General features: G+C 41.4%; 1 protein-coding gene across 3 annotated transcripts in view; it reads right to left on the minus strand.

Annotated features, from left to right (window-relative positions):
• Nucleotides 1-23,347, minus strand: part of SLC3A1 (solute carrier family 3 member 1) — a 49,884-nt gene extending 26,537 nt beyond the window's left edge. For all 3 annotated transcript variants that reach the window (XR_005053778.2, XM_036990833.2, XM_036990832.2), the window contains exons 1-4: nucleotides 22,859-23,347; nucleotides 20,189-20,368; nucleotides 19,879-20,033; nucleotides 15,915-16,040 (exon numbers count right to left, since the gene is read on the minus strand). Coding sequence is in view for 2 of the 3 variants with exons in the window: in XM_036990833.2 (XP_036846728.1) it covers nucleotides 15,915-16,040; nucleotides 19,879-20,033; nucleotides 20,189-20,368; nucleotides 22,859-23,288 (891 nt within the window). In the remaining variant the exon portion in view is untranslated. The remainder of the gene's footprint in view (nucleotides 1-15,914; nucleotides 16,041-19,878; nucleotides 20,034-20,188; nucleotides 20,369-22,858) is intronic.
• Nucleotides 23,348-23,555: the final 208 nt, after the last annotated feature.

A 23,555-nucleotide genomic window follows, 5' to 3' on the forward strand; every position in this document is an offset into this window, starting at 1 on the left:
GCATCTCCAACTAGATGATCAAACAGTAATAGAAAAATATTTAAATCACAGCCGGTTAAAGCTTTAGCAAGAAACATGGTAATAGAAGGGGGTGAAACAGAAGGATGTGCCTGGGAGGTCAGCACAGTAGATTGGCAGGAAGTGAGGACAAGTGGGTCGAGTGAGCTAGAGAAATCAACAGATAGACAGGCACCTCATTTGTAAAACAAGATATCACTTGCACAGGCCCCTTCCTACCCACCTTTTTTTCTTGTTCTAAATAAACACTCATTTGTCTATACCTGTTTTTACACTCTTTATTTTAAGAAGGCCCAGTTTTTTACAAGCTTCAGACCCCACACCACCCGTGTCCACCCCCAGGTGGCGCTATTCTTTACAAGAGGGAAGAGAATCAGGGTGGGGTGGGGCACAAATAGCTGTAGTCAGTCCAAACAGCCTTTGAAAAAATGAGAGAGGACATTAAACACCATGCAGTTGTAAACATTAAGCTTTGAGTACGAATTTCCTAAAATAAGGCTACTTGTTTTCTTGGTGGGATCCTTATTCACTTTGGAGATCTCAGCCTTGCTAACTATTGACCAGATAGTAAAGAATGAGAAATGTGTGACCCAATAAAGGCCTTCGGCCCCCACAGGGACGTTATCGTTAGAGGAGACGAAAGAGCAAAGCTGGGTGGTTATTTTGAGGGTCATTTTAAATGCAGAGGTTGTCACCTAACAATCCAAAATTTGCTCTTGAAAAAATATTTGCTTCGTGCTATTTATTCCCTCAACCAGGTGAGAAAAGAGAGCTCCTGATTTTAATCGCTCACTCTCTCTTTATTCCAGTTAAGATCTCCCCGGGGCACCTGGTGTGGAAATGGGCACAGAGCCTGCTTTCTGCCAGGCCTGGGTCATCCATGTAGGCGGCACAGGACTCTGGGGATGGTACACTGTGTCCCCAATTGCAGTCTAACTCCCATGACATCACACAGTCCTGTTTTTTCCACCAGGCACCTTTTCATTCTTTTCTCCTTTACTGCTCTGAGCAAAAAAAAGAATCAACTCAACACAACATTACTAATACCCAAATTCACAAAACCTTGAGGCAAACCGTCCCTTTTGAGATGGCTGGAGTTACTGGACCCATTTACCTAAGGATCCAAGTTTGGCAAATAGAAAAGCACTGCTCGTACGTGTGATGATCTCTAAGACATCCTCCTGATCATGGCATAAATCCCACATCATCTCAAAAAGGAATGAGAGAGTGTAGGATATTTCAAAAGTACAGCGAGAAAACAATACCTCTGCTTCCAGGCAAAGGAAAGAACACCAACCCTGCTGTTGCTCAGAAATGTTAGCAAACTTCTTGGCCGACTCCTCCAGAAGCAGGGTGCAGAGGAGAGGTCACGGGCTCTGGAATCTGATCCACCCAGGGGCCAGCCCACCTGCCCCAGGACCCAGCTGCATGAGTTAGTGCATCAGCATGACTTCACTAAACCTTGGTTTCCTCATTAATAAGTAATCCCCACCTTGCAGTTTCTGTGAGGATTAAATGCGGTACTGCTGCTCCACTCAGCTGATACTTGCCCTCAGATTACCTGATCTTTCTGCAGTGTTTGACACTGCTGACTGAAGTGGACTTCTAGAAACACTCATATCCTTTAGCTCCCGGGTACCCCACTCCTGCTCTGCCTCTCCTCTGTCTACCCTGAAGTCCTTTAAATGTTAGCGTTCCTTGGGGCACCATTGTGTACCACTTCACAACAGTATTCACTCATTTCTCTGTTGATTATCTAACAAGTACTTAGAAAAGCAAGGAATACACTGTCCTAAGAGCTTTACAAAAGTTAAACCATTTTATCTCCAAACAACCCGGTGAGGCATGTACCATTATTGTTCCTATTTTATCAATGAGAGAATTGAGGCACAGGGAGTTGAAGTACCGCGACCAAGGTCACATGGTTAATAAGTGGTGGCACCAAAATTGGAATCCTATGACACCCTTACCCATATGTTATGCTTTTTCTTTTTAATTGAAGATCAGCCATACCTGGTCCTCATTCGCACATGATAACAACTGGCTCAAGTTAAGTTGCAATTGGCCCCTTTGTTCACCTCAGCCAGCCTACCTCTCTCATTGGTATTACCTGCCTGATCTCCATTGGCATTGTCCATATGTCAACAAATCCCAAGGTTTTAGCTCTACATCAGATATGTCCCTGAGCCCCATGTCCTTATGTCTGACTATCCTTTGAACATGTGGATGTCTCACAGAGAACTCAAACACTACACACTGAAGACATCCCCCTCCTCTTCCTGTGTCTCCCACCCCGAGAAATGGTAGCACCACCTAGTCAGCATGCAGATCTAAAATCTGGGCATCATATCAGACTCCTCTCTAAGTCCTGGTGATTTCTATGCAACCCCAGGCCAAAGCCCCAGCATGTCTTTCCTGGTTATTATAACCACCCTCCTCCCTGGCCCCTCTGCCTCCAAACTTGCCTTAATTAAACCCCTTCTCCAAAGCCAGATTGATTTTTCAAAATGCAAACCAAAAATTATTTCCCTGTCTAAGACCTTTTAAACTCAAATCCCTAACACAGCCTTCAGTGTTGAGCCTGCTCGTGACCTGGCCCCCTCTAGTGTCATCAAGTCAAACCCAGCCCCCTCTCTGTTCACAAAGTCCCAGCCTTACTGGACAACTCTTAGCACCTCTGTAGGGCCATGATTTCTGCTCTTTCTCTGCCTGACGCACTCCCACCCAGGCCTCTTCACTTGGCTCCTTCCTGCTCACCCATTAGCGTGGTTGCTTCCTCTGAAAACCCTTTCCTGATCTCTTCCACTCCGTGTGCAGGTTAGCTGCCTGCCCTGTGGACTCCTGCCTCCCACTGTCATCACCACTCAGCACACTTTATTCTAATTACCTGTTTAATTGTCTGCCTCCCACTTCATAACATAAGCCCCATGAGAGCTGTAACATGTGTCTAGCTTACCAACCATCACCCTCTGGTATATAGTCAATACACAATACATATTGTTAAATGAGTGACTTATAATAAGGTGCTGGCATATAGGAGGCACAATAAAAGGACAGTTATTTTCATCAAGCACAGAATTGGTTTATTACAGGCAGTAAGCATATTTTATTTTGAATCAAGCTACTAGTCTCCACCAAGACCATACTCATTAGGAGTGGAACAGAGCTGATATTTATGCTCAGGATTCCATCTTAAGCTGGAGGGTACCTGGGCTCCCCATTCCAGCTGCCCTAAGCACCCTAGCTCCCCAGGACCCCCTACTCTAGGGTTCAGAATTCTCAAATGGCAGTTCCAGGGTCACACTGAGCTCTACACATAAGGCCAGGACATCTGAAGTCTCTTCCCTGTGATGCCACTAACCCTGGGTCACTTCACTGCTCTGTGCCTTAGTTTCCTCATTTGTCAACTAAGATTTAGAGAGCATGTAAAAGCCAAAGTGATGGGAAAGTGCAAAATACTACACAAATATAAGCCCCCACTTTCTCCAAGAAGGCTAGCTGAAAAAGCTCAAGTCCTGAGAGGTCCAGAGCAGAGCCAAGTCCCCTGATGGCCAGCACAAGGCAAGCCCCAAGAAGAGGAAAGCAAAGGGTTCTCTGTGCTGGACGTCCCCTGCCTGCTAACCTCCTGCTGTGCAGATCCTCTGAAGTCTGATGGGAGCTGGGAGGAAGAAGGCTCAGGCCCCAGGAGTGCCATCTGGAATGCAAACAGGAGTCATTCAAATGCCTCCCCCGCCACACATTCTGTGTGGCAAATCATTAGCCTGCTTCACTCTGCTACAGAGATAGGTGCCACAGTGGGTAGGAGGGCGTCAGAGGTTCCCTGTGTGCAAAAGGTCCCTTGCCAGGAGCAAAGAGCCTTCCCTTTCAGCTTCTTTGCCTTTCTTATTTACTTCTAGTAGTAAATATTCAGACCAGCCTCACAAATAATGTTTAACCTCCCAAATGGAGGCAGTAATGATTCATCTCAAGAGGTCTCTCATCATTTACTGCAATACTAGTAAATAAAGCTCCTGTTCACACACTTCACTAGTTGTATGCCTAAAACAGAATAGCTGGGTTAGTGAAAAAATAATGAATATATTGGCTAGCACATTTTGGCAAAATTTATCACACTTGTTTAAAGATTGCCACAGGAGCAAGGAGAATACACCCACTGCCTGAAAAACCAGCCGGATTACCCTCATATTTATGAATTTCCAACTGAAAACCTCCTTGAAAAAATTGTGTAGGCAAAGTGAAGCACAGAGAGGGAAATAGTTTGCCTTGAATCAGATGTGGATTTGTGGCCAAGAGCATGGATTTTGGAGTCCCAATGCCGGGTTTGAGTCTTGCTCCATCACTCACCAGGTCAGTGACTTCACCTCTTTAAGCCTCAATTTCCTTCTCTGTAAAATAGTCATAAAATCTCCTAAGTTAGGCTTGTTCTGAACACTAAATGAGATGGTCCAGATAAAGTACTTGGCACAAAGTAAGTACCTAAAAAGAGAGAAAATGTGGGTGTACAAATGATGTTTGGTGGTGGAGAAGAAGAGTGTCCATACTCCACCAGAGAAGCTTAAAATTAACAGCTAGTTAGTTGGCTGACTGTGTCTACTACTCCCCCACTCTCTGCCCCACCCTCCATTCCCCAATGATACAAGGCTGTCCTGACAAGGTGTCTACTTCTAGAACAAATCCCAAAGAAACTCATTTAAATTCTGAAAAATATCAAACATCTATAGTAAAAACAGTCTTAAAACTAAGGATTCTATAGGAATATACTGAACTACAGAGATGCAACACTTGTGCACTGAAAACCACAAAAAATTGCTGAAAGAAATTAAAGACCTAAATAAATGGAAAGACATCTTGTGTTCATGGATCAGAAGACTTAATATTGTTAGGGTGGCAATACTCCCCCAAACTGATACACAGATTCAGTGCACTCCTTACCAAAACCCCAGCAGGGGACTTTGTGGCAGAAACTGACAAGCCAGTCCTAAAATCTGTATAGAAATGCAAAGGACCTGGAATAGCCAAACAATCTTGAAAGAGAAGAGCAAAGTTGTAGGAATCACACTTGCCAATTTCAAAACTTACAACAGATCTGTACTAACCCAACGTGGTCCTGGCAAAAGGAGAGATGTATAGATCGATGAGATCAATGAACCGGAATTGAGCACAGAAGAAAACCCTGACATTTATGGTCAATTCATTTTCCAAAGGGTTCCAAGATAGTTCAGTGGGGAAAGAATAATCTTTTTTTTTAACACGTATTGCTGGGATAACTGGATAGCCACAAGCCAAAGAATGAAGTTGAACTCCTTCACACCAAACATAAAAAATAACAAAAAAACAGACCAGAGAAGCAAATGTCAGAGCTAAAACTATAAAACTCTTAGAAGAAAACATAAATCTTCATGACCTTGGGTTAGAAGAACCAATGGTTCTTAAATATGATACTAAAAACACAAGCAACAAAGAAAAAAATAAATTGGACATCATAGCAAAAACTCTCATGTTTCAAAAGGCACCATCAAAAAAGTAAAAAGGGGGGCGGAGCCAAGATGGCGGCGTGAGTAGAGCAGTGGAAATCTCCTCCCAAAAACACATAGAGCTATGAAAATATAACAAAGAAAAATCTTCCTAAAATAGAGACCACAGGACACAGGAAAACATCCAGACCAGATCCACACCTGCAAGAACCCAGCGCCTTGCGAAGGGGGTAAGATACAAGCCCCAGCCCGGTGGGACCCGAGCGCACCTCCCCCCAGCTCCCAGCGGGTGGAAAGAAACCAGAGCGGTTTTTTTTTTTTTTTTGACCAGTGCTTTTTGGAAGCCTTAAAGGGACAGGGACCCCGTTGCTAGGGAGGCAAGGTGGCGGGACTGGTGAGCAGGTGCCTGGGACTGGCGCCTGAGGACAAAGAATATCCTGCGTTTTTCCCTGCGGGACCAGTGGGCGGGTGCCTGAGACCGGCGCCTGAGGACGGAGGAAATCGCGCATTTTTCCCCTTTTTTTTTCTCTTTTTGGCGAGTGCTTTTTGGAAGCCTTAAAGGGACAGAGACCCCGGCGGGACTGGTGAGCGGGTACCTGGGACCGGCGCCTGAGGACAAAGAATATCGTGCGTTTTTCCCTGCGGGACCAGTGGGTGGGTGCTTTTCAGAAGCCTTGAAGGGACAGGGACCCTGGTACTAGGGAGGCAGGGCAGCAGGACCAGTGAGCGGGTGCCTGGGACCGGCACCTGAGGACAAAAAAAAATCACGTGTTTTTTCCTTTTTTATTTTATTTTATTTTTTTTCTGTTCCCTCTCTCGTTGCTGTTGTTGTTTCGGTTTGGAGAGTGCTTTTTGGAAGTCTTAAAGGGGCAGGACAGGTCACTGAGACAAGAGGCAGGGAATCTGGGGATCTCTGGGCACTCTAACCCCCTAGGCAGCAGGGAGCACAGAGGCCCCTTATGGAGATAAATAGCTTCCCGGCAGCTCCCCCTCCAACGGGGCTCCACCATTTTGGAGGAGCAGCCCCAACCAGGCCAAGCCCCACCCAGGCCAAGCCCACAGCAACAGCAGAGATAAACCCCATAGCAACCGGGCAGGAAGCAGAAGCCCTGTCTGCACACAGCTGCCCAGCACAAGCCACTAGAGGTCGCTATTCTCCCAGGAGAGGAAGGCCACAAACCAACAAGAAGGGAAGCTCTTCCAGCAGTCACTTGTAACAGCTCTGCACACTATCTCTATCACCATGAAAAGACAAAACTACAGGCAGACAAAGATCACAGAGACAACACCTGAGAAGGAGACAGACCTAACCAGTCCTCCTGAAAAAGAATTCAAAATAAAAATCATGAACATGCTGACAGAGATGCAGAGAAAAATGCAAGAGCAATGGGATGAGATGCAGAGAAAAATGCAAGAGCAGTGGGATGACGTCCGGAGGGAGATCACAGATGTCAGGAAGGAGATCACAGAAGTGAAACAATCCCTGGAAGGATTTATAAGCAGAATGGATAAGATGCAAGAGGCCACTGAAGGAATAGAAGCCAGAGAACAGGAACATATAGAAGCTGACATAGAGAGAGATAAAAGGATCTCCAGGAATGAAACAACACTAAGAGAACTATGTGACCAAACCAAAAGGAATAATATTCGTATTATAGGGGTACCAGAAGAAGAAGAAAGAGGAAAAGGGATAGAAAGTCTCTTTGAAGAAATAATTGCTGAAAACTTCCCCAAACTGGGGGAGGAAATAATCGAACAGACCATGGAATTACACAGAACCCCCAACAGAAAGGATCCAAGGAGGACAACACCAAGACACATAGTAATTAAAATGGCAAGGATCAAGGACAAGGAAAGAGTTTTAAAGGCAGCTAGAGAGAAAAAGGTCACCTATAAAGGAAAACCCATCAGGCTAACATCAGACTTCTCGACAGAAACCCTACAGACCAGAAGAGAATGGCATGATATACTTAATGCAATGAAACAGAAGGGCCTTCAACCAAGGATACTGTATCCAGCATGACTATCATTTAAATATGATGGCGGGATTAAACAATTCCCAGACAAGCAAAAGCTGAGGGAATTTGCTTCCCACAAACCACCTCTACAGGGCATCCTACAGGGACTGCTCTAGATGGGAGCACCCCTAAAAAGAGCACAGAACAAAACACACAACATATGAAGAATGGAGGAGGAGGAATAAGAAGGGAGAGAAGAAAAGAATCTCCAGACAGTGTATATAACAGCTCAATAAGCAAGCTAAGTTAGGCAGTAAGATACTAAAGAAGCTAACCTTGAACCTTTGGTAACCATGAATCTAAAGCCTGCAATGGCAATAAGTACATATCTCTCAATAGTCACCCTAAATGTAAATGGACTTAATGCACCAATCAAAAGACACAGAGTAATAGAGTGGATAAAAAAAGCAAGACCCATCTATATGCTGCTTACAAGAAACTCACCTTAAACCCAAAGATAAGCATAGACTAAAAGTCAAGGGATGGAAAAACATATTTCAGGCAAACAACAGTGAGAAGAAAGCAGGGGTTGCTGTACTAATATCAGACAAAATAGACTTCAAAACAAAGAAAGTAACAAGAGATAAAGAAGGATACTACATAATGATAAAGGGCTCAGTCCAACAAGAGGATATAACCATTCTAAATATATATGCACCCAATACAGGAGCACCAGCATATGTGAAGCAAATACTAACAGAACTAAAGAGGGAAATAGACTGCAATGCATTCATTTTAGGAGACTTCAACACACCACTCACCCCGAAGGATAGATCCACCGGGCAGAAAATAAGTAAGGACACACAGGCACTGAACAACACACTAGAACAGATGGACTTAATAGACATCTATAGAACTCTACATCCAAAAGCAACAGGATATACATTCTTCTCAAGTGCACATGGAACATTCTACAGAATAGACCACATACTGGCTCACAAAAAGAGCCTCAGTAAACTCCAAAATATTGAAATTCTACCAACCAATTTCTCAGACCACAAAGGTATAAAAGTAGAAATAAATTCTACAAAGAAAACAAAAAGGCTCACAAACACATGGAGGCTTAACAACATGCTACTAAATAATCAATGGATCAATGAACAAATCAAAATAGAGATCAAGGAATATATAGAAACAAATGACAACAACAACACTAAGCCCCAACTTCTGTGGGATGCAGCGAAAGCAGTCTTAAAAGGAAAGTATATAGCAATCCAGGCACACTTGAAGAAGGAAGAACAATCCCAAATGAATAGTCTAACATCACAATTATCAAAACTGGAAAAAGAAGAACAAATGAGGACTAAAGTCAGCAGAAGGAGGGATATAATAAAGATCAGAGAAGAAATAAACAAAATTGAGAAGAATAAAATAATAGCAAAAATCAACGAAACCAAGAGCTGGTTCTTCGAAAAAATAAACAAAATAGATAAGCCTCTAGCCCAACTTAATAAGAGAAAAAGAGAATCAACCCAAATCAACATAATCAGAAATGAGAATGGAAAAATCACGACAGACTCCACAGAAATACAAAGAATTATTAAAGACTACTATGAAAACCTATATGCCAACAAGCTGGAAAACCTAGAAGAAATGGACAACTTCCTAGAAAAATACAACCTCCCAAGACTGACCAAGGAAGAAACACAAAAGTTAAACAAACCAATTACAAGCAAAGAAATTGAAATGGTAAACAAAAAACTACCCAAGAACAAAACCCCGGGGCCGGACGGATTTACCTCGGAATTTTATCAGACACACAGAGAAGACATAATACCCATTCTCCTTAAAGTGTTCCACAAAATAGAAGAAGAGGGAATACTCCCAAACTCATTATATGAAGCCAACATCACCCTAATACCAAAACCAGGCAAAGACCCCACCAAAAAAGAAAATTACAGACCAATATCCCTGATGAACGTAGATGCAAAAATACTCAATAAAATATTAGAAAACAGAATTCAACAGTATATCAAAAGGATCATACACCGTGACCAAGTGGGGTTCATCCCAGGGATGCAAGGATGGTACAACATTCGAAAATCCATCAACATCATCCACCACATCAACAAAAAGAAAGACAAAAACCACATGATCATCTCCATAGATGCTGAAAAAGCATTTGACAAAATTCAACATCCATTCATGATAAAAACTCTCAGCAAAATGGGAATAGAGGGCAAGTACCTCAACATAATAAAGGCCATATATGATAAACCCACAGCCAGCATTATACTGAACAGCGAGAAGCTGAAAGCATTTCCTCTGAGATCAGGAACCAGACAGGGATGCCCACTCTCCCCACTGTTATTTAACATAGTACTGGAGGTCCTAGCCACAGCAATCAGACAAAACAAAGAAATACAAGGAATCCAGATTGGTAAAGAAGAAGTTAAACTGTCACTATTTGCAGATGATATGATACTGTACATAAAAAACCCTAAAGACTCCACTCCAAAACTACTACAACTGATATCGGAATACAGCAAAGTTGCAGGATACAAAATTAACACACAGAAATCTGTAGCTTTCCTATACACTAACAATGAATCAATAGAAAGAGAAATCAGGAAAACAATTCCATTCACCATTGCATCAAAAAGAATAAAATACCTAGGAATAAACCTAACCAAGGAAGTGAAAGACTTATACTCTGAAAACTACAAGTCACTCTTAAGAGAAATTAAAGGGGACACTAACAGATGGAAACTCATCCCATGCTCGTGGCTAGGAAGAATTAATATAGTCAAAATGGCCATCCTGCCCAAAGCAATATACAGATTTGATGCAATCCCTCTCAAATTACCAGCAACATTCTTCAATGAATTGGAACAAATAATTCAAAAATTCATATGGAAACACCAAAGACCCCGAATAGCCAAAGCAATCCTGAAAAAGAAGAATAAAGTAGGGGGGATCTCACTCCCCAACTTCAAGCTCTACTACAAAGCCATAGTAATCAAGACAATTTGGTACTGGCACAAGAACAGAGCCACAGACCAGTGGAACAGATTAGAGACTCCAGACATTAACCCAAACATATATGGTCAATTAATATTTGATAAAGGACCCATGGACATACAATGGCAAAATGACACCTCTTCAACAGATGGTGCTGGCAAAACTGGACAGCTACATGTAGGAGAATGAAACTGGACCATTGTCTAACCCCATATACAAAGGTAAACTCAAAATGGATCAAAGACCTGAATGTAAGGCATGAAACCATTAAACTCTTGGAAAAAAACATAGGCAAAAACCTCTTAGACATAAACATGAGTGACCTCTTCTTGAACATATCTCCCCGGGCAAGGAAAACAACAGCAAAAATGAGCAAGTGGGACTACATTAAGCTGAAAAGCTTCTGTACAGCGAAAGACACCATCAATAGAACAAAAAGGAACCCTACAGTATGGGAGAATATATTTGAAAATGACAGATCCGATAAGGGCTTGACGTCCAGAATATATAAAGAGCTCACACGCCTCAACAAACAAAAAACAAATAACCCAATTAAAAAATGGGCAGAGGAACTGAACAGACAGTTCTCTAAAAAAGAAATACAGATGGCCAAGAGACACATGAAAAGATGCTCCACATCGCTAATTATCAGAGAAATGCAAATTAAAACTACAATGAGGTATCACCTCACACCAGTAAGGACAGCTGCCATCCAAAAGACAAACAACAACAAATGTTGGTGAGGCTGTGGAGAAAGGGGAACCCTCCTACACTGCTGGTGGGAATGTAAATTAGTTCAACCATTGTGGAAAGCAGTATGGAGGTTCATCAAAATGCTCAAAACAGACCTACCATTTGACCCAGGAATTCCACTCCTAGGAATTTACCCTAAGAATGCAGCAATCAAGTTTGAGAAAGACAGATGCACCCCTATGTTTATCGCAGCACTATTTACAATAGCCAAGAATTGGAAGCAACCTAAATGTCCATCGGTAGATGAATGGATAAAGAAGATGTGGTACATATACACAATGGAATACTACTCAGCCATAAGAAGTGGAAAAATCCAACCATTTGCAGCAACATGGATGGAGCTGGAGAGTATTATGCTCAGTGAAATAAGCCAAGCGGAGAAAGAGAAATACCAAATGATTTCACTCATCTGAGGAGTATAGGAACAAAGGAAAAACTGAAGGAACAAAACAGCTGCGGAATTACAGAACCCAAAAATGGACTAACAGGTACCAAAGGGAAAGGAACTAGGGAGGATGGGTGGGCAGGGAGGGATAAGGGGGGAGGAAGAAGAAGGGGGATATTAAGATTAGCATGCATGGGGGGGAGGGAGAAAGGGGAGGGTGGGCTGCACAACACAGAGAGGACAAGTAGTGACTCTACAACATTTTGCTAAGCTGATGGACAGTAACCGTAATGTGGTTGTTAGGGGGGACCTGATATAGGGGAGAGCATAGTAAACATAGTATTCTTCATGTAAGTGTAGATTAAAAATTAAAAAAAAAAAAAAAAAGAAAGAAAGAAAGAAAGAAAAGGGGGATTACTCCTTGATAGGATAAAACTATTGGTAAATCAAAGATCAACGCATGCTTTAAATATCCTTAATGCTGATCACTTAAAGGGTGTCAGATGATCAGCTATGGAGGTACTCTTTTCTGATAATATTCCTTACTCTTAATAAAAAAAGAGAAAAAAAAGCAGTTACTGTGTGCTGACCTCCAATGAGTTCTGCACAGTGGTATAGAGGGCATGTCAAAGTGTGGGCAAAGGGTCTGTTTGTTTCTATGCAGAAGATCAAGGCCTAGCTTGGATACCCAGAAAATGAACTAAGATACGATATGAGGAGGAGCTTCCGGTATCAGCACTCTCTGGAGGACTTGTGCAGGGGGATGATCATCAAAAAGCCTCCACAGGGATCCAGACGATGCTGCGGTTGTGGCTGCATCCAGCCCACCGTCTCCTGGACTTGCCACTGGAATGAGGAGGGAGATGTCTAGGCTGGCATGTGCATACAGTGAGACAACGAATTTGACCGGATCTGTACTGTTGGAACTCAACCAGGAGTTGGGAGAGGTGCAAGTTGTAGCACTCCAAAATCTTATGACTATAGACTATCTACGGTTAAAAGAACATATGGGATGTGAACAGATCCCAGAAATGGGCTGCTTTAATTTGTCTGATTTCTCTCAGACTGTTCAAGTACAGTTGGACAATATCCATCATATCATAGACAAATTTTCACAAATGCCTAGGGTGCCTAAATGGTTTTCTTGGCTTCACTGGAGATGGATGGTAATTATAGATTTGCTTTGTTTATGTCACCGTATTCCTATTATGTTAATATGTGTGTGCAAATTAGTTGGTAGTTTAAAACCTATACATACTTAAGGTACTCTACAAGAAGATATGTCAAAGAAATAATCAATCCTCCCATGTTTCCTTCCATATGCTACATCTATAGCTTTTCTTCTTTCTTCCTAATTACAACCCTTAAATAGAATTCGTGCCTCATATCGAATTTACCGAGTATCATAATTCCTCCAGGTGGTAAAGATACCTCGAGACAAATGCTGGGCATAGAAGCCACAGGGCATAAATCTGCAAAGAAGTAAAAAGCTAACCTTTTCAAACAATATGGCTTCTCTCTCACTTACCAACTTTACATTTCCCTGTATGGCCCCGGAAGATGACTGGTTAGCCGGAGACAGGTAAGATTCCTCAAGGGAGGAACTACCTAAGACAGGCACAGTTGCAGGGGGGCCATCAGGTGAGAATTTGGCGATCAACAGAGGTGAGGCTCAGAACCTCACCCCCCCTGCTTTGAGAGAAATCTTCTGCATCCATGGATGTTTTGCTGCCCTTGTCTAGCCTGGATTAATACTTAGTCCATAGGCACACACCTGATCATCTGATCATCTACATTTGCCCTCTTACAGCACTAAACTATGTTTTCTACCTTTATCTTGCATCTACCTACCACTTCAGCATTTTATTAAAAATAAAAATAATAATAATAATAAAGGGAGAAATGTGGGATCAACATATAAATCAAGTACAAAAATCAAACGAATATTCATATTTGACCTGATTGTTTATAGGTCATAATGTGTGATCAAAACTGAAAGTTTCTGTGATGAATGCCCTTGTACTGTTCACCATGTAAGAATTAATTCACTATGTAAGAATTCGTTCACCATGTAAGAACTTGTTCGTTATGCTTCAGAAGATTGGAGACTGACGAGAATTAGACTTGAGATGGATTAATGATTGTACATTGAGCATTGACCCCCCTATACTGAATTTCATTGTTGTTAACAACCATTTGATAAATAAATATGAGAGATGCCCTCTCAAAAAAAAAAAAAAAGTAAAAAGACAACCCACAGAATGGAAGAAAATTGCAAATCATGTGTCAAAATATATAAAGAATTCTTAAAATTCAAAAATAAAGACACAACTTAACGATGGGCAAAAGATTTGAATAGACATTTCTCTAGTGAAGATATACAAATAAATTATAAGCACATGAAAAGATGCTCACCATTAGCCACCAGAGAAATGCAAATCAAAACAAGAGTGAAACTCCACTAGGATGACGACAATCAAAAATAAAGATAGTAATAAAGTCTTGGTGAGGATGTTGAGAAATTGTACACTGCTGGTGGGAATGTGAAGTGGTGCAGCTGATTTAGAAAACAGTTTGGCAGGTCCTCAAATAGTTAAATATAGAGTATGTATCATAGGCATACAGATCGATACTGTATGGTTCTATTTATATGACATGTCCAGAACAGGTATATCCCTAGAGACAGAAAGTAGATTAGTGGTTGCCAGGGCCCAGTGGGAGAAAGAAAGGGGGCCACGAAGAGTGACTGCTAACGAGTACGGGTTTTTTCTTGGGGCGATGAAAATGTGGTCTGATGAGATTAGCCGTGATGGTTGCACAACTCCGTGAATACACTAAAACCACTGAGTTACAGACTTATGGAGTGAATTTTATGGTACGTGAGTTATGTCTCAATAAAGCTGTTATTTAAAAACAACAAAAGGACTAATTAAGGGCTGTGGGCACTCTTGGTGATCTCCTCCTCCTTTGGCTGGCATGGTGAGCTGCAGAAAGGGACCCACGGCCCTCTGCTCTGCTGTTGGGTCTCCTCTCACCTCCCTACCTCAGAGCACCACCCCACTAATCTAAACCCCTGCCCACCATGGCCACTGCAACAGCAAGGAGAAGAGCAACACAGCTAATGTTTCCTTATGTGTCCTATGCATCAGGTGTGGCTGCAACTGCCACCACACAGGTTTGGGGTTGTCAGCTCTCTCCTGGGTCATGGCAGGAAATCTGCTGTGCATGGGCCACAGAGGGATCTTCAGGAGCTCAGCACATATCCATTATAACAGTGTTCAAGGCCCTGTGGGACTAGCTCCCATCCCTCTTTCTGGTCGTTGGTTCTCTAATTCTCACTCATCTCCCCAACATACTGGTAGGCTTGCAGATAAAATACAGGACAGGACACCCAGTTAAGTTTCAATTTCAGATAAGCAATGACTAATATTTTAGTTTAAATATATCCCAAATATTATATTATTCGTTGTTTATCTGAAATTAAGATTTAACTGGAATCCTGTGTTTCTATTCGCTGTATCTGGTGACCCTAGGCACCAGCCTCCAGGTCGTTTCCAAAGCACACACTCTTGAGATCTTGGCATTTGCTCTTCCTTCTGCATGAAATTCTGTTCCTTCAGATAGTCAGATGGCTCCCTTCTCATACTTCTGCAGGTCTTTGCCCAAACAGGACCTCACACAGGGGTGTCTCCAAGTCACTTTCTCCCTGGCACTCTGATGTCCCTTACCCTTAGGATTCATGACCATCTGACATGGCATATGTTTAGCTCATTGTCTGCCTTCCCCTCAGTATCTGGAAAAAACACCTTGAGGGCAGAGCCTCTTTTATTCCCTACTGCACTCCCAGTGCTTAGAAAAGGACCTGGTACAGAGCAGTCACTGACTTAATATTTGCTGAGTGCATCAGAAGTGTTGTGCATGGGTTAGTTCATCTGATGTCCCGCACAGCCCCACGAGACAAATACAGCAAATGTGACACATACCAGAAAAAGCCAGTGGCGGGGCTGGGTCCACGCTCAGGAGACAGACCTCAGAGCCCGTATCAGGCCACCTTATGCATGAACTCATTGTTAAGGGCAGAGGGGCAACTCAGCATTGAAGTAGCAGGTGCTCCAACCTGCCACCCACTAGAGAAAGTAAGGAGCCACCACCATGTCTGAGCATCTAGATTTGCATCAGATTCCTTAATCCCAGGACTTAGACTCCTTGATTTTGCTTATACAATTACTGTTCAATATAAAGGATACTGACCAGCCACTTAAACACCCATGTAACAGCATAGTCTGTATGGGTGTCTGTACTTACTTTTATTTCTTCTTGAACATCAAGATTGTGGAAATTTAAATCAGGTTGCTCTTTCGTAAACTGGTGAAAGTAACATTGGTTTCGCACTTCGTCAAAATGCCAACTGGAGTTTCCATATACACTTACCTAGCAAACAAAATAGCAAATCAGTCACTTTCTATTATTCATATGATGCCCACAAAGAAATGATAATTGCCATCCCTGGCCCTGTGCAGGCTGAGTGCACAAATCCTCAGGATTTTCCTTCTAGGTAAGTTAATTCCCTAAAATGCCACCCGCTGGCCCAATTCATGCCCCACAAATGTAATTGTGATGTATTTGTACAGTAAAAGCTGTTCATAATAACCACAATAGCAAACCAATGCTCTCAAACACAGAACAAGGTCAACTTAAGGAAGGGACATTTATAACATATTTTCTTGAACCTTCATGTCCAGGCTCTGAGTTCCTGATTGTGAACAATAGCGCAGGATGGCCAATTTGGGAGAAAGACACATTCCATTGGTCTTGGAGTTTGAATCCTGAGAGAGTGCATATTTAAACTGTAACATCAGGAAATTATTAGAGTCATTCACTTAAAAACTCTATTAGCCCTCAGGAATAAAAGAAATCCAGCAATTTTAAGCATTGGTACCAGCAACATTTGACACTGGTACCAACTTCTTATTTCTGGAAATGCTCACGTCCATAGCTTCACAACATGACTCTCCTGGCTGACTTATATCTCTCGCTAACCCTTCTCAATGTACTCTGAGCTCCCTTAAATATGACAGTTCCTCAGGGCTCTAGGTTGGGCCATTTGTTCATTTCATGCTGAAGAGAACATCTGGACAGCATTTAAAAGTTGAGAGATTTTGCATAAATCATTTTTTTAGTTGGAGGAGCGAATCACACTGGATCCACATTTCCATGGCAACAGCAGGCTGAAGGTAAGCAGTAGCTACTGCCTTTCAAGAGAACATATCCTTGTCAGCTCACTGCATGGCCCACCGAGACACAAATGAGTGTAAGATATTTACAATAAATATAACCAAGAAAAGATGGGTATCCAGAATACAAAACAATTTTAAAGTGATAAACAATCCAAAAGAAAATTGAGGAAAGAAACCATAAATAGGTGTTTCCCAGAAATGTAACCTCATGTGAATGGATGAAAAGATATTCAATATCATTAGTAATTAGAAAAATCATGAGTAATTAGATAAGTGTAAAATGAAGACCTCAATGTGATAACAATTCATGTGCATATGGTAAAAATTACAAAGTCTGGTAGTACTAATTACAAAAGTCTGGTAGTGTAATTAATGAGAATATGTATTTTTTTATACTGTTGGAGCAGGGATATAAATTGGTACAACCACTTTGATAATCAATTGGGCATTATCTTGCAGAGTCAAGCATGTAGGACTCTTTACCCAGCAATTTCACTCTAGTCACTTGCCTTAAAAAAGCATTGTACATGTGCCCCAGGAGAAATAAAGTATGTTTACAAAAGCAGCATTAGTAATAGTAAAAAAAAAACCAAAAACCAAAAAACAAAAAACTGGAAGCAGCCCAATACCCATCAGCTGAAGTTTCAGACAGGTAAATCATGGAACAGTCACACAATGGAATATTACACAATAGAGAAAATGTTATGAACCAGAGCTATCAGAAACAACATGAATATTAAAATAATGAGTGAAAAAAACTAGTTATAAAAGACTACATGTAGCATGATACTTCTCATAAAATTCAAAATGGGAGAAACTATTTTTTTTAATACATTGTATAGGAAAATAAAAGCAATGTCTTGGAAATACTGAAAAATTCAAGATAATGGTTACCTATAAGAGGAGGCACAGCAGGGATAGGGAGTCACCTACAGATGGTTTCAACAGTGTTGGTTATGTCCAAGTTCCTAATTTGGAGATGGGTTCATTGATGGTCACTATGTTGTTAACTTACCTAGCTTAGATATATACTACATGTATTCTTAAATAGTTTTATCTAGGTATAACTGAACATAATAAACTGTACATATTTGGGATGTACGATTTGATCAGTTGTGACATGCTTACATGCTTGTGACCGTCTCTGCATGATCAGAATGTGAACATAGCCATCCTTGGTGATCCCTGATCCCACACTCCAGCTCCTCCCCACCTCCCTCTCATACCTAAGCAACAATCAGGCTGCTTTCTTTCTCTATAGATGAGTGTGCATTTTCTGGAATTTCATGTAAGTGGAATAATATAGTACATACTCTCTTGTCTGGCTTCCTTCACTATGCATAGTGATTCTGAGATTCATCCATGTTGTTTGTTACCAATAGTTCATTCCTTTTTATTGCTGAGTATTATTCCCTTGTATGGTTATACTGCAAGGTGTTTATACATCTATCATATATTATTTTTTTATGTATCAGCTATTACATTAAAAAAGAACCATAGCCTTGGCTACCGTGGAGAACTGATGTAAGGATGGGAAAACTGGGTGCCAAAACAAGTCCTAAAGATAAGAGATGATATGGTTTGAAGTATGGGCAGCAGTTTAAAGCAGATTGTGCAGTTGTACTGACTAGACCCACCTCTTAGCCTTTCATTTTCTAGCTGTGGGACCTAGGGCAAGGTGCTTAACATTTCTTACTCAAGTCTGCTCATCTGTGAAACAAAAATCAAAACCTAACTCATAGGATTGAAGAGTGGATTCAACAAATTAATGAATATTAAATACCTAGCACAGATCCTGACACATAGTAAACATTTGCCAAATGTTTGTTATATCATTATCATTTTTAACAAGTGGATAGACTGGAGAAAAGAAAATTTAAGGAAGTAAAACTGTCAGGACTTGCTGATGACCTGTTCACCAGGCTGCACATTTGTACCATTCACTGAACGTGAGATGGGAGGCTGCAGGGAGAAGATCACACAGTCAGCTTGGACTGCTGTCAATTCTGAGTGCCCTTGGGTCATCAGTAAGTTGATGTCCAGAAGTCATCCTCTTAAATGTTTATGGAAAAGGTTAAGAAGGGAGAAGGGACTGGAAAGGGGAGAGATGACGTAGAGTAAAAGTTCCACAGAAAACCAGAGAGAACGTGAACCAGAGCCAGTGGAGGAACTGGCCTGGGACAGGAGCAGTTGCTAGATAAAACACAAGACACCCAGCTAAATCTGAATTGCAAATAAACTGTGAGGAAGTTGTTCATGTAAGTATGTCCCATGCAATTTTTATACTAAAAAATTGAACATTTTTTACCTAAAATTCAGATTTCCCTAGGCTTCCTCAATTTTTATTTGTAAATCTGGTAACCCTGGACAAGACAGCCATGGCCTTTGCTATAAAATTGAGTAGGAAGAGGGTGGGGAATGGGGACAAACACCTTAGCTGGCTTCTGCTCTCTCTTTGAAATGGAGTTTGCTGAGAGTGGTAAGATGGGGAGAAGGCAGGATTCCTGAAGAGGAGGGAGGGCATGCTGATCGGCTGGATTTAGTAAAAGTCCCAAGATGTTTGGATGACTCCGTTCAGGTGGAGATAATGAATGTATGATGTGTCCACAGGCTTGGATACCAAACTTCAAGCAAGAGAAGGTGGATGATTGGATTCACCTATGGTGAGGGTTTTGTTGGACGGGGAGGTCAAAAAGCCAGAAAGGCAAAGGGACCTGGAGAACAGCAAGGCAGTTCCTGAAGTAATGGAACAGAATCTAAGGTGGACACAGTGGGAAGTCAGGGAAGGAGACGCTAATAGAAAGTACAGGTATTAATGGGCTAGAACACATCAGCTCTACAATGAAATAAAAAATCTACATCCAAATGTTAGGGGCCTTGGGTACCTTATTTCTATTTCCCTGAGAAAATTTTTCCCCTCCCCATTAACTATATCCATTAATCTTTTCCTTAAAAGGGCTTTATAAGTAACCATTCTAATCACCTAAGATCTACCCATTTTCCCTTTGTAAATTGGGTAAGTTGGTACTTACCCAGTTGTTGGGTGGTGTGGTTGTGCCATTTTCATGGGGACAGTCATGCCAGATATAATAATCAGTATACTTCCCTGTCCGGTTCCGACTCAGTTGAAACCAAGCATGTTTATCACTGGTATGGTTTGGTATGAAATCTATTATCAGTTTTAAACCTAAGGAGTGAAAACATTTCAAATGTTAGGAAAAGATTATACTAGCACAATACATGACAGTTAATGAAAAAATGGTTTAAACTAGGCATTTGGAGAAATGCTTTTCCCAACCCCCAACCCCCACTCCCATCCTACCCAACTTCCATTCAATTTACCTTTATCATGTGTGGCTGCAACCAGACTCTCAAAATCTTTCATTGTTCCAAAAATAGGATCGATTTCTCGGAAATCTTCAACACCATATCGGAAATCTTTAAGGGGTGATTTATAAAATGAAGTAATCCAAACAGTTTTTATATTTAAAGTTGTGATGTAGTCCAGCTTCTCTTGAATACCTGAAGAAAAAAAGTCAAGGCTGTGAAAAAGTTTTGTGTTTTTTGGTTGACGGACTAAAAATCAAACGATTTGCCTAATATTGAAATACTTATATTGAGACAGAAGTATTTGGAATTTTGTTGAATTTCAGTGAAGTCTAGTTCTACTAATAACATCAAATTCGTATTCTGGCAATAACCCTTGTCCTTTAACATAGATCCATAACATTAAAAAAAAAAACCTTCTTTTGGTCGTGTTTTATATTTAAAACCAGGACTACAGCATTGTTCATTTATTCTATCCAGAGTTTTTAAGCACCTGGTCTAGGCCAGGTGGTGGGCTAAGTGCTAAGGAGCAAAGAACACATGACCCCTTATAGTCACCTGGCCTAGTCTGCACTGTCCAGTGTGATAGCCACTTGCCACATGTGGCACTGAGCACTTGCAATGTCACATGTCTGAACTGAGATGTGCTATAAATGTAAAACACACCCCAGACTTTGAAGATGCAGAAAAGAAAGGATGTAAAATTTTAATATTTTTATATTGATTACACATCTAAGTGTATATTGAATTAAACAAAATATATTACTAAAATTAATTTTACCTGACCTTATTCTTACTATTTTTTTAATGTGGCTCCTAGAAAATTTAGTTATATATGTGGTTCACAATCTATTTCCTCTGACACTGCTGCAGCCAAGAATTTATACAGAAGAAAATTCTAGGTTCAACTGAGAAGAGACACAGGAACGAAACTCTTTGTACTTAGAACCTTGTAGGACAAACTAGCACAGTGCTTTTGCACCTCTAGTTCAGAGACTTACATGCAGATTCAGAGACTTGAGTCTAAGATTCTAGTATTCAATCTCCAGGAACTTTCTGTGGGACCCCCTACATGGCTCTCTACAGTCAGAGCCTGTCAGAGGTCACACAGTAGGCTTCCCCTCTAACAGGTTGCTTATTTTTGTCCTCTTTATACCTCAGCTCCCCCCACAGAGGTGGCTGTGAAACCTCACAGAGTGCCAGCAGGCAACGAAAGGATCATAAGTCAGAACAACAATACATATCTTCAGAAAGGCAGAAAGAAACAGGATGATAAAACAAAGAGCTGGACAGACACAAAGTAAACAAGGGATCTCAGGCCCAACTCTAAGGCACAGGGGCAATCACCAAAAACCGAAACCTGGAATGGTTTCTTCAAATAACAACAAAATCCCCTCAATCTCAAGGACAAATATCTATTGGTTACCAGAAGCAATCAGTCCTTCAAGGAAGTTATTGGAAATGACAAATACAAGAGCTGATTAGAAGTTGTCCTGTTTATGAGAATTTGGTGTATATTTAGAAGGAGATTACAAGCACTTACTGGGAAATAGGTGGAGGTGGAGGCATTAGGGCAGGGGGGTGGGGGTGGCAGGGAAGTCACCCAGATATATTACAAGGCAGTATCAGAAGGTGCTAGAAACAACCCATTTGCGGGGGTGGGGTGGGGGCAGGGAAAGAACTCAGTCTAATCAGAAGGTTAAATAAAGATTACTGCAGGAAACAGGTTTGAACTACACCTTGGAGGACAGATAATATTTCAGTTAGCATAGATGCAGGAAGACTAAAAAAAGAGAGAATGATATGCATATGCAAAAGAAAGCCTTTTATTAGTAATTTGGTAAGTTGGAGATTTCAGGAGTTTATTTGTGACATTTTAAAGTTAAATTAAGCTGATTCCCACTTCCCAAACTCTATTAAATCATTCTGCTTTATTTTCTTCAAACCAAGTATCATTATGAAAAATTACCTTGTTAGTTTATTTGTTTCTTATTGTTTTCTTTAACTAGAGTGACCCTATCGACCAATTTGCCCAGGACAGTCCCAGTTAATGCCTGCTATCTGGGATAATTCTACTTTTAAAGTATCCTGGGTTTTGAGCAATAAAGTATAAGGATGTTCTACATGTAACTCCCCATGTTTTTTTAATAATTCTTAATTCAAATAACAACCAACACATTGCTATGCCTTTTTTTCCTTTCATTGCTCAGAATTTAAACGTTAAAGACATCACATAATATTTTTCTCAAATATTTATGCTTTGTTCATTAGTAAGAAACTCTCAGCCAGATTGCCAAACTAGCTACTTACATATACTGGAAAAGCAATTCTAAACTGTCACTCTGAGATAATCAGCTATAAAGTGCACAGAAGCAAGAAGCATTTCACGAGGAAACATGCTCCAGGTAAAAAGTTACAACAGCCAACCAACTAAGATATGTACTTACTGGGCAGTAAATTAACTCACTGGGGGCTCAAAGACCTTCAGCAAATAACCTTTTATCATATGGGAAGAATTACTGGGTTCTGAATGGCTTAAGATATGATAAACAAGGGGAACTTGGCATGACTAATCATACCGGAATGTGCTGACAGTACAATCCAAGCATAATTGAGTTTCAAGAACTGAGAGAGCCATAAACCAGCCTCAGCCTGGCCCCACCCTAAACTCTCTCCAGCACGCACCTTTTAGATCTCCATTCCCATCCTTATCACTGTCCTTGAAAGATCTCGGGTAGATCTGGTACATGGGACCTGCTTGCCACCAGTCGAGGCACTTTGGAGAGATGGCAATGATGGCTATGGTGGCCGCAATGAGCACCAGCACAGAAGCCACAATGAGCCAGAAGAGGATCTCCCGGGGAACCCGGTAGCGGGCCTGGCGTGAGAACTGGAATAGCACGTCCTTGGGCATCCCTGCATAGGGCCTGATGTCCTTCACGACGGGCTCGGAGGAGTCAAGGATGCCCACAGCACTGTGCTGCGAGCTATCTGCTGGGCTGTCTGGATCCAGGTGCCTCTCTAGGATGTCTTCATTTTGGACAAACCCATTGTTTGTCCAGCATCCCTTCGTACCCATTCGCATGGAGTCTCTCTTGCTTTTATCCTCAGCCATGTCCCACAGTCTTATCCCTTCGGAGTGCCTTCCTGCAATAACAAAGGTAGGAAGGTGGCTTACTGAAATGTTTGGTCATGTTAATGAGCTTTGTGTGGTTTATAAATAAACCTGGCTGGACAAAGTCCAGCCAAGGGAGGAAAGGGTAAAGGTAGAGGGGGCTTTAAAAAAATATCTCTTTCAAGGCCTGAGGTTGATGTAGCTGCAGTCACAACATTGAGGGATTCAGACCTGGACTGGCACAGAGGCATAGAGGAGGAGAAATGG

This window comes from Manis javanica, chromosome 1, assembly GCF_040802235.1.
Source record: "Manis javanica isolate MJ-LG chromosome 1, MJ_LKY, whole genome shotgun sequence".
Classification (NCBI taxonomy): Eukaryota; Metazoa; Chordata; class Mammalia; order Pholidota; family Manidae; genus Manis; species Manis javanica.